The following is a 15,579-nucleotide window of genomic DNA, read 5'->3' as shown; positions in this document are numbered from 1 at the left end:
TAATAATAATAATAATAATAATAATAATAAAATGCTAAGCTGTAAGCAAGAGAAAGAATAACAAATACTCGATATATTGTACATAGAAAATAATATGTATGTGAAAATATTATAAATGATATTATGGCATGGCACAGATACATTTTTAAGCACATCATCGTTTAAGTATCATATAAAAAAGTGTATGACTATTTTATTTATAGGACAGAACAAGGCACACATACACATTCAACAATGTCAAAGGCCCAATTTACTGTCCTTTCAGGAAATATACATTGTGTGCTATGTATCTGTGTACCATGGTGAGATAGAGTATTTTAATGAGAGAGTGAGACTGAATTTAATTTATTATCATTTCTATATCTTTGTTCCTTTACTTTCGCTCTATTATCATGTCAAACGCCTGTTGATTTTTTTTTTTGTGCAATACATTTAAACGCATCTGTGCCAGCATATAATGTGTGTATCAATAGTACTTATTAACGCATGCAGTTTTTATAGTACCCATCACAACCAATATGCATCCGCTAGATTAAAAATTACCAAATTATTTACTTAATTTACAAGCAACATGCAACCTTTAAATTATCTTAAATCTTATCGAATTTTTATTACATATAATTGTTGTAGCAAATTAGTCATATATAAAAAAAATTAACAATATATATATATGTATGCATGTAATACATATGTATATATATATATCTGCTTATATGCATATGACTCTATTTATGTACAAATAGGATAATATATTTAAACTAAATCTGAAAAATCTTACTTTTAATTACAGCTAACAAGGTTTTACTATATTGCCTATAAATTTCTTTACGTATAATAATAACAATAACAATAATAACAATAGTTATAATATGTATCAGTAGTTTCATATGTTAACAAAATCTGTAATATGCAAAAGTATTTTTACAAGATTCCGAGTATCAATTTTCCCATGCGTATTTTCTGATTCATTAGCATGCAAATATATAGTTAGATTTAAAGTATTGTATAAAGAATAGTAATAGTCCCTAGATGTATATACTTGAGAGAAATCATTTGTTAGTATTGTTTCGTGTCTTCTCGATCAAATAATTTTGTATGACCTAATCATACGTCTTTATACCTTTCTCTTATTATGTTGTATAAAAGAAAGAATTTTAACAATCATATTAATTTATCTTTTTGTGTGTGCTATATATTCTCGAATGAAAAAGTATACTAAATATTAAATTTCAATGAATAATAGGTCTTAGAAAGTGATCATTAACTATATTATGATACATGCATTGTATATAAATGAATGAAGAAATAAAGGATAGTCTCAATAATTGAGCTTTTCTTCTTGCGCCTATTTCTATTCTATCTAAATAATGTCTGCTGCTATTCTATTTTTAATATTAACCTGAAATATACTTGGTATATTTAAAAAATTAAGAAATTAAAAAAATAATCATTAATTTTTAAATATTAATCTTACCTTGATGTGCTGGTGGTTGAGAAGAAACAGAACTTTGTGCTACATTTCCGCTCGATTGTTGATTCACATTTTGTATTGTACCATCATTTTGTGCTGGCATCGTAGTAGAACTATTTTCCATATTACTCATCTATAAGAAATTATTAAGAGTCTATATTAGAACCATATGTCCTATTAACTATTTAAAAAAAATGTTTTTTTTTACCAGTACGCTTACTATTGATATTTGATCCTCATCGATACTTCCTTGCGATTCTGTGCTGGTATTCACTGGTCGCCTTACATTTTCACCGCTTTCTTGCGATACAATCAATGGTTCGGGTTTAACTATGTTAGTAGCGACCAATGTAATCTCATTAATTTCTTCTGTTTTATCTCCGGATCCAGATGTGGATCCTGTTGACGTTTTTCTTAATCTTTTTCGTCTGAACGATGGAGAAAGAGGAGATGGACTAGGAGAACAAGATTCTCCACGATCTACAGCTCCTTGTTCACTACTACTACTTGGCCATTTAGTTAACGAAGCTGTATGCATTTCAGCAAGACCTTTTATCTTCAAACTTTCTGCTGTCTGTAAGGAAACACAAAAATAATATATTACTATTAGCAATAAATCTTAACACATTTGATAATTATTGATACTTACTTTAATAATCGATGGTAATTGATCTTGAGAAATGTTAACTTCTCCATAGTACATAAAATCTACCATGATTTTGAGATCGGAAAATTTAACATCTTTGAGTATAACGATCGGATGTTGACATGGATTAACTGTGAATAACGATTGGAAGTATGTACTACATGCTGACAGTACAACTTTATGCGCTTGAAGATGTCTGCCTTCTGCAGCTAGTGTAACATCAACTAATGTTTCACTACTTAATAAATTTGAAAATACAGAAATGAAATTTGGTTGATGATTGTTCCATCGCAAACAAAACTGTTGCATGGACATCTTGATATCAACTTATAGCACCTTTATCAATATTTCACTGAAAGAAAACAAATGAAATATTTGTTAATGTAAGAATTAAGAGCACACAATGTGCAGATCATATATATTTCAATAATCAAAGTAATAATATACAAAAAATAAGAATCTCCACTAGAATAATCTAAATTAAAATAATATTCTGATAATTTATTAAATATCTAATGAAATATTACTAATCAAAAAGAAATATGTATGCATATATATATATATATACAGTCAAATCTGTGTCATTATCATCAAAATGACAAAATTAAGAAAAAAAAAAGAAAAAAAAAAAAAGGAAAAAGAAAGAGTTAATTCTTACAATAAATTTGACATTGTACTTACAGAGGATATGTTACTGTAGCTCCATAATAAATACAGATTTGATGCAATGATGTATGATGGGAGATAAATAACACTACGTGTGTTACTTCGTTCCAAGACCGAAAGTGAGTTGATCGGGAGTGAAAACACTGTCGCGTAACTTTCACAGTGTTGGAGAAAAAATAATAAGCGCACGGTAGGAAACTACTTCGATAGCACCTGCGTCTATGTTTTAAAAGGAAAGAAAACAAAACAAAACAAAATAAAACAAATATTATAATATATATAGAGTGGGAGAAAGAGAGAGAGAGAGAGAGATGAGCGAGCGGTCAATTGTACTCCACAAACCACGAATCCTATAAAATTTTCCACAAAACAGACTAAGCGATGACGCTTGTGTAATGCACAAATGACGTCATAGGCGAACAATTACGACGCTGACAAAATGGATGTATTTATTGCCAAAATCTGTCACAACAAATGTTACAATAGCTTAAAACTTTTCGCGAAACTAGCAAATACGAAAGATCTTATCAACGTGCGTCCTTATAAAATCTAACTTGATCAATATAGCGGTCAGATAAAAGCGACACCTAGTGAGGATCTGTCAAGTAAAAATGCGTACAACTTTTAAAATGATCTTTCACTTCTTATTACTCTTTTTCGATATATATACAATAAAAAATAATATAAATAAATAAATATATAAATATAAATTAAAATGAAAAAATCTAATATATTTTTTCTTTATTTAATATGATCTCGCGAAAATTTGTAATTATTTATATTAAAATAAAATAACAAACATTTCTTTATTGTATCGTTTAAAATAAGATCAAATATTTTATCTATATTTGTAATATAAATAATTTAAACATAATGTTTCTCTCTCTCGAATTAAATACACGTACACACACACATATACACACACACCACAGATTATACATGTATATATATATACATATATCTATATATATATATATATATACATATAAATATATATAAATACGTCGGAGTATCTTAACAAGCGTATCATAGTAATCTAACTTGTATCAAATAAATTTTATTATTTATACGAGAATAAGATAAATTATATATGTACACATGTAAAAAAGATTAAATAGCTTTAAAATTGAACAATATCCCTAATTAATAATAATAATTTTGTACGTATGTAAAAGGAATGAATAATCCGTAAAGCTAATAATTAATAAGATATTAAACGACGTAAAAAAATTATGACACTCACCTCAGAACGTTAGCACAATGGCTGCCTTTATGGCGCGCAAATGATGAAGCGCGGGGGCGGAATGTCGAGAGATGCTCATAAATTGATTGGCTATTTCAGTTAACCGCGATATCACGTAATTGGACATATTTTTGGAACAATGAAATCAATTTTATAATCCTTTCATTTCTTTAACAATTATCATTAGATTTGACTACTAAATAATTTATATACAATCTATTAATTAATATTATCTGTGCATGATTATTATTCTTCAAATTTGATATTATATTGTTCATTACTGTTTAATATTCTCAATATGTGAATAATAATCTTTTATTAGAATTTAAAATCGATATTCTTTTCTCTTTTCTTTTCTTTTTAAATTCATATATGCGTTAAATATTCCATACATTCAATATTTATGAAATAACTTATCTGAAAGATAAATAATCATTATACGTGGATGGGTTGAAAAGTTTTAAGTCTAACATAGAAAGTATTTTTTGTTTTTAAAACTTGCTATTATTTCTCAACATAGTCTCAAAACTTTTCAATCCACTTCTCTTATTATTGTGAATAGAAGATAAGTTCGAATAATTGAAATGATTTATATTTATTGAAATTATAAGATAATTTGCATTAGAATGTATACTTCATATAGAATAGAGTATACTGCATTAGGCTATGTGAGTATATTTGAATAATATAGCAACATACTCTTTCTCTCCCTCTTTCTCTTTCCCTTTCTCCCCCTATAGAAATAAAGATAATGTAACATCGATCTCATTATTATCAGTATAAAAAAGAAATACAGAAAATACATATATCAGAAGTTATTTTTTTTTTGTTAATACGTAATATTCGTGCAAGTTATTTAAAATTTAAATGTAATATCTTTCTTCCTTTTTTTTTTTTTATTTAATCTTTCTTTCTTTTTCTTGCATATAGTTATTCCAGGTAACCAAGATCAGAACGAGCTGAAATTTGTAGTTTAAATCACATGAAACTTGTACACAGTTTGTTTTATACATTGGTCCTACTTTTGGCTATTCGAGAGTGCTAGTTAGAGTATTCCATTAACTTGCAGAAAATTTACAAGTTATTTTTTGCTAAGTATTAGCAGAAGGTTTTCTCTCTTTCTCTTTCTTTTTTATTTCCCTCTTTTGTTCTATAGAATCATATTTTTGAAGAGAAAACCTTTTTACTGAGTATTCTTTATACACATTAAGCGGAAACATCGTCAAATTTTTTTCCCAAAATAAATAAGAATTATCAATATCCTATATTTATATAGTTATGCATCTATAATACTAAACACAAAGTATCAAAGAATAGCACGTCTTTGTTCACATCGAAAATACTAACAATTAGAAACAGACATTTAAATCTCAAATTTAATTGGAAATGGACCCTTGATTCGGGGTTGTACTTAATTCTACATAACAATTTTATTTTGTCTCTTTAAAATTCATGAGTAACAAGGTAATATTCTAAACCTCTTTTGTTTTCTTTTTTCCTTCTTTCTTTCTTCTTTTTTTTTTTGTCTTTAATATTATATCTACACTTTTTGTAAATGCAATCTAAAAAAAGTAGATAGCACTTTAAAAAATTCACAATATTCGCTGCCTAAACTTTTTGTTGATTATAAGTCTTTGACAAGCGTACTTAAAAATTCTTGTTCGCCATTTAAATAAATAGAAAGACTTAAAAATCACGTATAAAATATTTTGTCATTATGACTTCTTTACATTGTGCAAATAAACATTTACTATAAATTATGCCTCTCTATCAATAATCAATCAAGACATTGAGAATAAATAAAAAATTTGTATAAAGTATCAATTAACTAGGCTTTCACTTGTAAGCCGTGGCTTACTATTAATCAAACTATATAAGGCTCTTATCTCATTCTCCATTAAATTAGGTGGTCCAAATAAAAAATCTCTTTGAATGTACGGATTTTGTAATACATATTGCATACTCTCAGTTGTAAGCACCAAAGAATCTAAAGAAGATTGCGTAATGTTTAATTTTCTAGTCAATATTCCAGTAATATGAACGTCATCAATCCAGAAATATGGTTCTTTTTGAGCTTCTCGATAAAGTAGGAATACAATGTCAGGAGAATATAAAATAGCCCATCCAGCGCAATATATTGGATAATGTCTGCCAGGATATTCTAGCGGAGAAACTCTCCACTTTGATCGCCAAGATCTTTTAACTATAGCTGCTGATTTAAGATCACATAGAATCAAACGTTTAGCACCCCACGGTGAGAGGGTATGGATTAGAAAGTCCAGCATAGCAGGAATATGAACAAAAACATCATCATCTAGCTTTAATATATATTTGGCACCTGAGAAACATATCAAAATATATTAAAAAGTGGAAACATAATTATTTATATATATATGTATGATAAATAATATTATTTACTTGGACAATGATATGTAGCCCACTTCAATGCCATAACATGCTTATAGGTCATGTTTCGGTAGGCATCAAGAAAATTTCCTTGTATCAAATCTTGATATTTTTTATTTTCTTCTTCCAATTCTTCTTGATATTCTTCCGAAAATCCAACAAGGAACAACAATATCATGTCGGATGATTTCTGTCCCCATGTTTCCCGTACTACATTCCTTTTAGGAAAATTAGCTGGTGCTGAGTGAATCAACAAAAGCAACAATGGTTGCGTCTTGTTACAAGGATCATGATTAATTATAAATTTGAAATCCTTTATATCGATTAAAGTGGATTTGTCATCGGACGGAAGCTGGCTTAATGAATAAGGTGGAGAAGGTGGTGTGAGATTTCCAGGTAAAATAAGTATATATCCCGGAGCTGATGCACTGTTTGAGTAAGGAGTCAGTGATCCTGAACTTTCTATATGAAACCAAAAGGTAATGCATCCTGTAAGTGCCAAAGCGACCATAAAGATCAGGGTGCATGGCGACGAACCAGGAGCATGAAGCAACCGCTTTTCCAGCATGCTAATGACGCCCTTTCATCATATGTATTATACTCTGCCTGAAACATAATAATTGTATGATACATTCAAATATTATAATTATCACATATACTTAATATATTTAATTATCACAAAATAAATCATTTTCTATATAATTTACCAAAATAATCATTGTGTATTTTTATTATATCTTACATAGAGGCAAATATACTCTTGGGAGACCAATTTTCTTATTAGTTATGTCAAATTTTATACTTCTCTTATAATAAAATACTTTTCTGCAATAAAATTTATATCAATTGAAAAGTTTAATAATCCTAAAAAATATGTTTCTATGTATATAAGAATTTTGAAATATCGTATTACAAGAAAAATATTATTGATTGTTTTAAATTGACAATGAGATTACGAATACTCCTGTGACTCATATGTATATATTAATTTACATATATTTTTTTGTTTTTAAAACGTATTCTAATATATATTTAACAAAAATCTTATTATATTAAAATTTTACTAAAATTATTTGTAAAGGTGTGTACTGTATTATTGACGACGTGCATCTCATTAATGTACTTAGAGGAATGATTAATGCACAATTGCACACTTGTGATAAATTCATTAGCAATAATTATTGTTGACAATTCGGTCTACGAAACACATGTTATGTAATTCGACTTCACTTAAATAATGATAAAGTGTTAACAAATTATGACATGGAATTAAATAAAAAAATTATTTTACGATGTGACGTAAATTTCAAATATTAGCGCTGTTTACCTCCACTAGTTTCTTTCGCGTAGTTAATATGTAGTTTTAAAACGAATATATATATACACACAGACACTTTGCAATAACAATAAAAGTATTCAATTGTTTTACAAAATAATTATATAATAATATATATTTATAATTGGAAACGTTCAATTTTTCCTGATAAAATATTAGGAACGTTTTCTACTTGAAACGCAGTAGCTTTTCTTTCAAACTTATTTTTAGCCACGTCAATGTTTTAACCGTTCGATATTAATGTAAAGACGACGATGCTGAACTTGCAAAATTTCTACATAAGTAATTTTAACTGTGTAATAGATATGGGTGTAAAATTTGTTGTCGTCTATATACGTATGACGTAAGAATATATTTGTTTTAATTAAAAAAAAAACTGACAAGAAATAGAAAAGAAAAAAAATCAACACTCGCATCGATAGAACGAACAAATGTCAAATCCTAATTAATACCACAAATGAATTAATAATCACGAATTTAATGTCAAGATGTATCAACAAAACGCTACTTAAAATATACCAGTTAGAAAGATCATATGCAAAGGCTGCATAATATAATTGTCAAATAAAAATACTCATAAAAAATAAATTTAAAAAAAAATATATAAAAAGAATAAAAATGAAGTAAAGGAAAAAATATATGTACTGTTAACTTACGTGAGACGGCTAATTAGACGAATTTTTTAATATCCACGATACGGATATATTTATTTTATCTGTATACATATGATAACACAGTCAATTATGATAGGGCTGATAAAAAATCCCCCAAAAATATATTTAAGGTTAAATCATGTATTCATTTCGTGACGCAGACAATACGCGTAGTAGTGAATCTTACATATCTCTCCCTTTCTTTCTCACGAGATGGTATTTTTACAGCTCGAAAAAAAACCTTAGAAAAATGAATTCCGTGGTCGTATTTTCGTCGATATCCCGTTTAATATAGCACCGAATAAGACAAATAATGTTTTTTACTTTCCTTCAAGATGTTCTTTATTTCAATCGTATAATTTCTTTTTCTTTCTTACACCCCTCATTTTTACACCCCCACTTTGTTATAATTTTATTTATTTATTCAACTACGCATAACAACCCTACTTCTTTTCAGTAAGAACCGAACTTGATGGGATCGCGAACGAAATAAGATGGAATTTAATAGAAATTTTCGTTCCGACGCCAAGAGTCATGAACTAAATAAAATACTTTGGTGTACTTTCAAGAAAAAGATATATATGTACATATATTATATATATATATATATATATATATATCTCAGAAATATTAAAATCTCTCTTTTTTTTGTTATAATTGTTAAGCTATATTTGCACATTCAATACATGCATTATTTATCCGTCACTTTGGTAAATCAACTAAAACCGAAGTGTATGCATGAAATCCATTGTTAACGGTAAAAAATAAAAAATAAATTACACACTCCCCCGCCTCTCTTGCCACAATTTTGAACCGGTAAAATACTACCAAAGTTTAATACACGTCATAAGTGTATATATTTACATGTGTTCATATATGTATATGTATATGTTTAAAAAAGAATGAAATGAAATTGAAATTTCATTCAATTATTTAGTAACAATATTTTTTGATATTTAACAATTCATTCCATATCCAACAAAATCGAATTTCTAATAATATCATGATATCTCGTTTCTTTTGTTTCTTTTCCTTTCTTATATATCTATTTCAAAAGAATAAATTAATTAAAGTCTCTTATAAAAAATTGAATTCAAAATCAAATTATAACGATCGAAAATACATTCTCAATTTTATAATACTTTCGTTATTATATGAATCGGTTTATATATTTTATTGTTGTATTTAATCTAATATTAAATAACGTATAACACACATACATACACACGAAGAGGAAACATATTATGATAGAAACAAATTCTGTGATATCTTGATATTTAACCGTTTACCATGAATGATATTTAAAATGTTAATTATTAAAACACACAATTAATTAAGCACAAATCGAATAATCATAAACGATACACTATTGTATACTGATAGTATAATAATTTATTTGTTATGTCATTTGTATATACTATATACCGAAAACTGTATATCGTAATAATGAAAGATAAACCGCGATAACATTTGTATTTCCTTTTTTGAATTTGCTGTTTAAAGCAAATAGCTCGAAAATTAAAATATTACAATACATACATTTATTCTTTTATGTAAGTATTCGTGCATTTAATTTATAATTTTCTGTTAAATGTAATGAATTTGTGCAAATACAGACGCGATAGATTTTCTTTCTTCAAACTGAATACTGTCATTTTTCTACGTTACTTATTTCTTTTTCATTTTGTTGTTCTTGTTGTCGTCGTGGTATACATACAAAAATTATTGAAGGTAATAGCCATACTATAAAAATGGTATAACAGAATAATACAATTATCGATAATAATGCTTTTTCATATTTGTGTCTTCTTCTTTTCCCCCCACCTCCCGTTTTTTTTTTCTTTTCATCATCATCTTCTTTTTCTTAACTACATTCAACACTGGTATTACTCCAACTCTACAGCTTAAATTTCAGGACCTTTATAAAGACGTAAAATATATATATATATATATATNTATATATAATATATACATATATATATACAAAGGATAATTCAAATATTTCTTGTAATTACGAAATATTATACGTCCAATAAAAACATAAACAAAACGTTTAAATGCAAATGTGCATTTTCGTAAAAAAGTATGCTAAAAAATGCTCAATTTGACGTAAGTATATATACATGTGTTGTTTTGTTTATCCTTTATTATCAACAATAAAAAGAATCTTCACATTCCATTGCAAATAATCATTAAGTACTTGTTATAATTGCACGTATCAATATTTACGTCAATCGTTATCGGTAACTTTTTTAAACTAGTTAGATAATGATCCTATTTCAAAGATAAGAAACATTTTATTTTATTTTCCATTGACATAGAATAAATTACGAGAAAGAGATAAGATATATATTATTTGAATTTCCCGGGTAATAATAGTGTTTCGTCAGCGTCCACGCAAGGTGGCGCTAGTTAATATCCTACGCTTATCGAATATGTGGGAGAAGGTTTAGGCGTTTACGGGAGCGAAGCCGCGATAGTCGTTAAAGCGCATGCTCCCAAAGGTTTATTATCTTCTTTCTGTTCAAGTGCCATTTCATTGCGTACAGTGCAGTCTATAAAACAGAATGCGTTCCCAGTGGATCTCGAGTTTCCTATCACTTATCGTCATTCGTAGCGTATAAACATAACATAGCGCGGTCATTAACTTAAAAATTGTGTTTACGTAGGTACGGTGAGGCTTGAGAAGCCGATAATTTACCTTGAAAATGGTCGTTTTTCGATTGTAAAGAGAGCGTCGATACGTTTCCTAAGTCTTTACTCCTGTTTATTCCTATTCTTGTGGAATTACATTCGCAAAATGTCATGCAGTTACGCGGACGGATTGTCGCCTTACGAAAACAAAGGGATTCTGGGTTTAGAAGAGGTGAGTATTTCTTCTTCTTCTCCTTCTTTTTTTTTCTTTTTTTTTTTCTTTCTTCAAATGCATTTTTTTTTTTCGATATATAACCGTTTCCTCTTTTCTTTTTGTCCCTCTTCCTTTCTTATCTTATCCCTTTCTTTTCTTTCCTTTCTTTCTTTCCTTTTCTTTTCTTCTTCTTTTTCTTTTAAATCCTTCTGTTCTCATTGGTGGGGAGAGACTTCTGGTATATGTATGTATTTACATATGTGCCTATATATACATACATATGTACACATACTATGTGTGTACATACAATAGTACATATGTATACATATATATACATATATCTATCTATCTATCCATCCGTCTATCTATATATCTAACCATCTATCAGATAACCGAGTGCAATACTCTATACGCGATCTTCACACGTAGAAATTCCCTTTCAGAGATACGACACCGTAGAAACCCTTCGTATAAAGTGCGGACTCTTAGCGGAATGGATCCAAGGCGCGCGACATGTTGTCGTTCACACCGGTGCAGGAATCAGTACAGCTGCAGGCATTCCAGATTTTCGGTAATTATTATATACTTCTTTTTTAACCCTCCCCCTCCCCCAGCCCCCCACCACCACCCGCACCCCCTTCCATTTTTGTTTTGTTTTGTTTTTCATTTTCTTCCTTCCCCCAGCCGCTTCTCCACCCCTGCCACCCTCCATTCTTTTCTCTTTGTTGCATCGGCATTCGCATTATTCGCATAACTACCTCCCCTGTGCCTGACTCTCTCTCTGTCTCTGCTGCTGTTGTCCCTGCCATACATACACCCCCCCATTTTGGAAAGGCGGCTAGCAACTCGAATGCGCTTTAATGTCGCGTCGCGTCTTTGTAACTGCGACTGCCTTGAGACAGAACAGAGAAAGAATAGAAAGTGGGGGAAGAATATATATTATGTGTGTATGTATATATGTATATATATGTATATATATGTATATAATGAAAACAAAACAAAAAGTATCTCTTCTCTCTCCACTCCTATTTCTACCCCCACGCAAGGCGGTATATAACACAGTCCACTACTATATCGTATCGGCTACTGTTTTCTTTTTTTATTTAATACGCATACATATGTTTAAAGAAAAAAGCGGGAAATAATTTATTTCGATAAGCGTGGTGGTATGTATATATAATATGTATATTTAAATAAATATGTGTGGTAAGATATTTTAATATTTATATCTTAGGAAAATATTAATTTATATATGAATTAATTGATGATTACGAAATTAAAGTATTATGGCGGGAAATATTATATTGAGATTTATGTGGTGTATTTTAATAATGAATAAAGATATGTAATGTCGGTTTTAAAATAATAGAAAAGAAAAGTAGAAGATATATTGAAATGTGGTGGTATATATATATTTAAAAAATAATAATAAATTGTTTTATTATTTATATATATACTTATATATATATGTTTTGAAAAAATTAATTTATTAACAAATGGAGTTAATTATGGAGAGTGATTCTTAAAGAATTAATATATTATATTGCAGTTTTATTATTTTTTAGAAAAAATGAATTTGCAAATAAATAAATTGATGAGAGATGTATTATATATTTATTATGTATAATGATGGTTTCAAAAATGATAAATTTATGTGTGAATTATATTGTTGATCAATAATTAGAATGAATTAAGTTATCTAATTTATTGTTTTAAATTATTTCGTTTGAAAGGTAAGTTTTATATTTTAGTTTCTATAACTCTTTTCGTATATTTTATATTTTGTATATTTTTGTTACGATTTATATATCCCTTTTTTAATTAGAGGAACAAACGGGGTATGGACATTGGAACAAAAGGGTTTAAGGCCTTCAATGAATATTTCTTTTGATGATGCTATACCAACAAGGACACATATGGCATTAAAAAAATTAATTGACTGCAGTAAGTATCAAAATGGATATGTATTTCATATCAACTATTCATTTATCAATTGCGTTTTGCTAAAATAAATTTTCGTCTTGTTTTTTCTTTTTATTTCAGAAAAAGTTAAATTTGTAATTAGTCAGAATATCGACGGATTGCACCTTAAGTCTGGCATTCAAAGACAAAATCTTGCGGAATTACATGGCAATATGTTCACAGAACAATGTGATAAATGTGGAAAGTTTGTAGTATATTAGTAAAATTAATAAAACTCTTGACTTTTGATTATTTATCTTTGTATACACCTGTGTTGTTTAACTTGTAGGCAATTCATCCGTAACTTTGCGAGCAAAAGCGTTGGTAAGAAATCCTTGGATACAGTATGCAGGTCTGAACAGATAGGTGGTCGTCCATGTCGTGGACGTATGCACGATACTATTCTGGATTGGGAACACAATTTACCAGATAGTGATCTGACATTATCAGATTTGCATTCCAGGTATTTCATTGATACGCATAGAATATAAATATAACATTATTTTACATTCCATGTAGTTTTCCTATTAAAGCACAAGAAAGAAACACATTTATCACAAACATATATGTTATATCTCATGCTGATATAGTGTTGCTGATTTGAGTATTTGCTTGGGAACAACTTTGCAAATTATTCCAAGCGGGAATCTTCCATTGTATACTAAAAAATATGGAGGGAGACTTGTCATATGCAATCTACAGCCTACCAAACATGTAAAATTAAATTATATATGTATAAGATTCATTTGTAGTTGTTGTAATAAAAGAAAACAATATATTGTTAAAATGATTCGCTTTTTAGGATAAGAAAGCCGATCTAATAATTAATGGAAATGTCGATGAAATAATCATAAGTGTTATGAAAAAATTGGGATTAGAAATTCCTGTATACGATATAAGCATGGATCCAACACGTAATCCTGATACAACATGCAAGGAAATGGATTGGACTATACCGTCAAGCAGAATAAAAGAAATGAACGTATTATATAAAAAAGTTTGCAAACCTATGAGAAGAAAACGAAAAACATTTATGTATGAGAGAGAAAAGCCTGACCCTAAGCAAGAAACAAAGACAAGGAAGTTTACAATGAAACAAGAAATTAAAATGGAGGACAATGTAGATAGGATCCAAGGAATGCACAACAAACAAGACGATGACAGTATGCTTCTCAATGCTGTTAAAGTTGAGAAAAAAGGTATAGGCGATGTTGGATCTTGTACTTATTCGGTAGACAATGTATCGCAGCTTAATAATGCCGACATAATGGCTGAAACAGTGTAGCGTGATTTATTAGTAGATGATGATTATTACGCGTTTTAATATTTGTATTAATCTCTGTGTACGCCAACAGTATTTACGAGTGCTCATAGAATGGATGTTCATTGTATGCGGAGACTGTCTTACAGAGCTTCTGATTTATTATTTCTAGAAGAAGTCTTTCCACAAAATAAGTTTTTAATTTATACGAGAATATAACAAAAAAAGGAGAAAACTAAAAACAAAAACTAAGAAAGAAAACGAAAAAGAAGATAAAGAAAAATCATTTTTTACGAACCAATAAAACGCGCGAGTGCTTTCCAAATTGTAAATAAGGTCGTGATCTTCGAATTCATTTTATCTTCCATTTTAATGAATTATTATTATTATTATTATTATTACTACTATCTCGTCAGCTTTTTACATCTATACGCGTTTAAGCAAATATTATAAGTATACATTTTTTTCTCATAGTGTACTATATTCTCTCTTTCTCTCTCTCTTTACTCTATACGTGTTGTATATGCCGATGGCATAATTTACATTTCAAAAAGTGACAAGGTTGTGCATATAAGTGAGTAAACTTTTTGCATCTTTTCAAACAAATCTGGAAGTAGGGATCTTTTATTATTGAAGAAAAAAACGAGCGGCGAGAAAAGAGAAAAAAAAGCTCACATTTTATCGACGATAGGTAAAAGGATGGAAATCAAAGGAAAGAAACAAAAAATGAAAATAAATTAATAAACAAACAAATAAATAAATAAATAAAAGAAAATAAAATAAAAGAAAATAAAAGAGAAGATAAGAAAAAAAAAAAATAAAAAAATAAAACTACAAAAAATCTCACGCTTGTTGACGGCATGAATTAAACCGTGCACTGCAAGTAACGAAAAATCTTGTAATATTTGTATGTAAATAGCGACCATTTGCTTTCATTTTTTCAATCGATATTCATTATTGATCAAATTATCGTCATGTCGATAATTAAATAAAGCTGTCATAAACTATTTAACGTGTTGTTGTAAAAATTTAAACGATTCCATAATTATACAATACCTTTTCCTATATAAGAAATAGACCCCATATT

General features: G+C 28.6%; 3 protein-coding genes across 6 annotated transcripts in view; 1 reads left to right on the top strand and 2 right to left on the bottom strand.

Annotated features, from left to right (window-relative positions):
• Positions 1-3,387, bottom strand: part of LOC106783601 (serine-rich adhesin for platelets) — an 11,944-nt gene extending 8,557 nt beyond the window's left edge. The window contains exons 1-4 of the mRNA XM_014742279.1: positions 2,799-3,387; positions 2,121-2,469; positions 1,692-2,045; positions 1,475-1,604 (exon numbers count right to left, since the gene is read on the bottom strand). Of these exons, the coding sequence (XP_014597765.1) occupies positions 1,475-1,604; positions 1,692-2,045; positions 2,121-2,432 (796 nt within the window). The 5' untranslated portion in view covers positions 2,433-2,469; positions 2,799-3,387. The remainder of the gene's footprint in view (positions 1-1,474; positions 1,605-1,691; positions 2,046-2,120; positions 2,470-2,798) is intronic.
• Positions 3,388-4,596: 1,209 nt separating this feature from the next.
• Positions 4,597-8,961, bottom strand: LOC106783600 (beta-1,3-galactosyltransferase 5-like). Of its 4 annotated transcripts, none has more exons than XM_014742277.1 (4): positions 8,425-8,961; positions 7,140-7,257; positions 6,445-7,038; positions 4,597-6,364 (listed from the first exon to the last, which is right to left on the bottom strand). In XM_014742277.1, the coding sequence occupies exons 3-4, from the start codon at positions 6,998-7,000 to the stop codon at positions 5,847-5,849; spliced, it is 1,074 nt and encodes a 357-aa protein (XP_014597763.1). In that variant the 5' UTR covers positions 7,001-7,038; positions 7,140-7,257; positions 8,425-8,961; the 3' UTR covers positions 4,597-5,846. The 4 variants fall into 4 exon arrangements, with proteins under 4 accessions (XP_014597763.1, XP_014597762.1, XP_014597761.1 ...); XM_014742276.1 differs by having other exon boundaries at positions 7,175-7,257; XM_014742275.1 differs by lacking the exon at positions 7,140-7,257.
• A 1,906-nt stretch (positions 8,962-10,867) lies between these two features.
• Positions 10,868-14,760, top strand: LOC106783629 (NAD-dependent protein deacetylase Sirt6). Its single transcript, XM_014742332.1, has 7 exons — positions 10,868-11,287; positions 11,713-11,840; positions 13,095-13,213; positions 13,313-13,436; positions 13,521-13,694; positions 13,822-13,945; positions 14,034-14,760. The coding sequence occupies exons 1-7, from the start codon at positions 11,222-11,224 to the stop codon at positions 14,514-14,516; spliced, it is 1,218 nt and encodes a 405-aa protein (XP_014597818.1). The 5' UTR covers positions 10,868-11,221; the 3' UTR covers positions 14,517-14,760.
• The last annotated feature ends 819 nt before the right edge of the window (positions 14,761-15,579 follow it).

The sequence above is a fragment of the Polistes canadensis genome, unplaced genomic scaffold (assembly GCF_001313835.1).
Source record: "Polistes canadensis isolate GaletaPanama2010 unplaced genomic scaffold, ASM131383v1 scaffold_23, whole genome shotgun sequence".
Taxonomy (NCBI): domain Eukaryota; kingdom Metazoa; phylum Arthropoda; class Insecta; order Hymenoptera; family Vespidae; genus Polistes; species Polistes canadensis.
The sequence above is the reverse complement of the archived record's forward strand: the minus strand, read 5'-3'. Positions and strand labels throughout refer to the sequence as shown.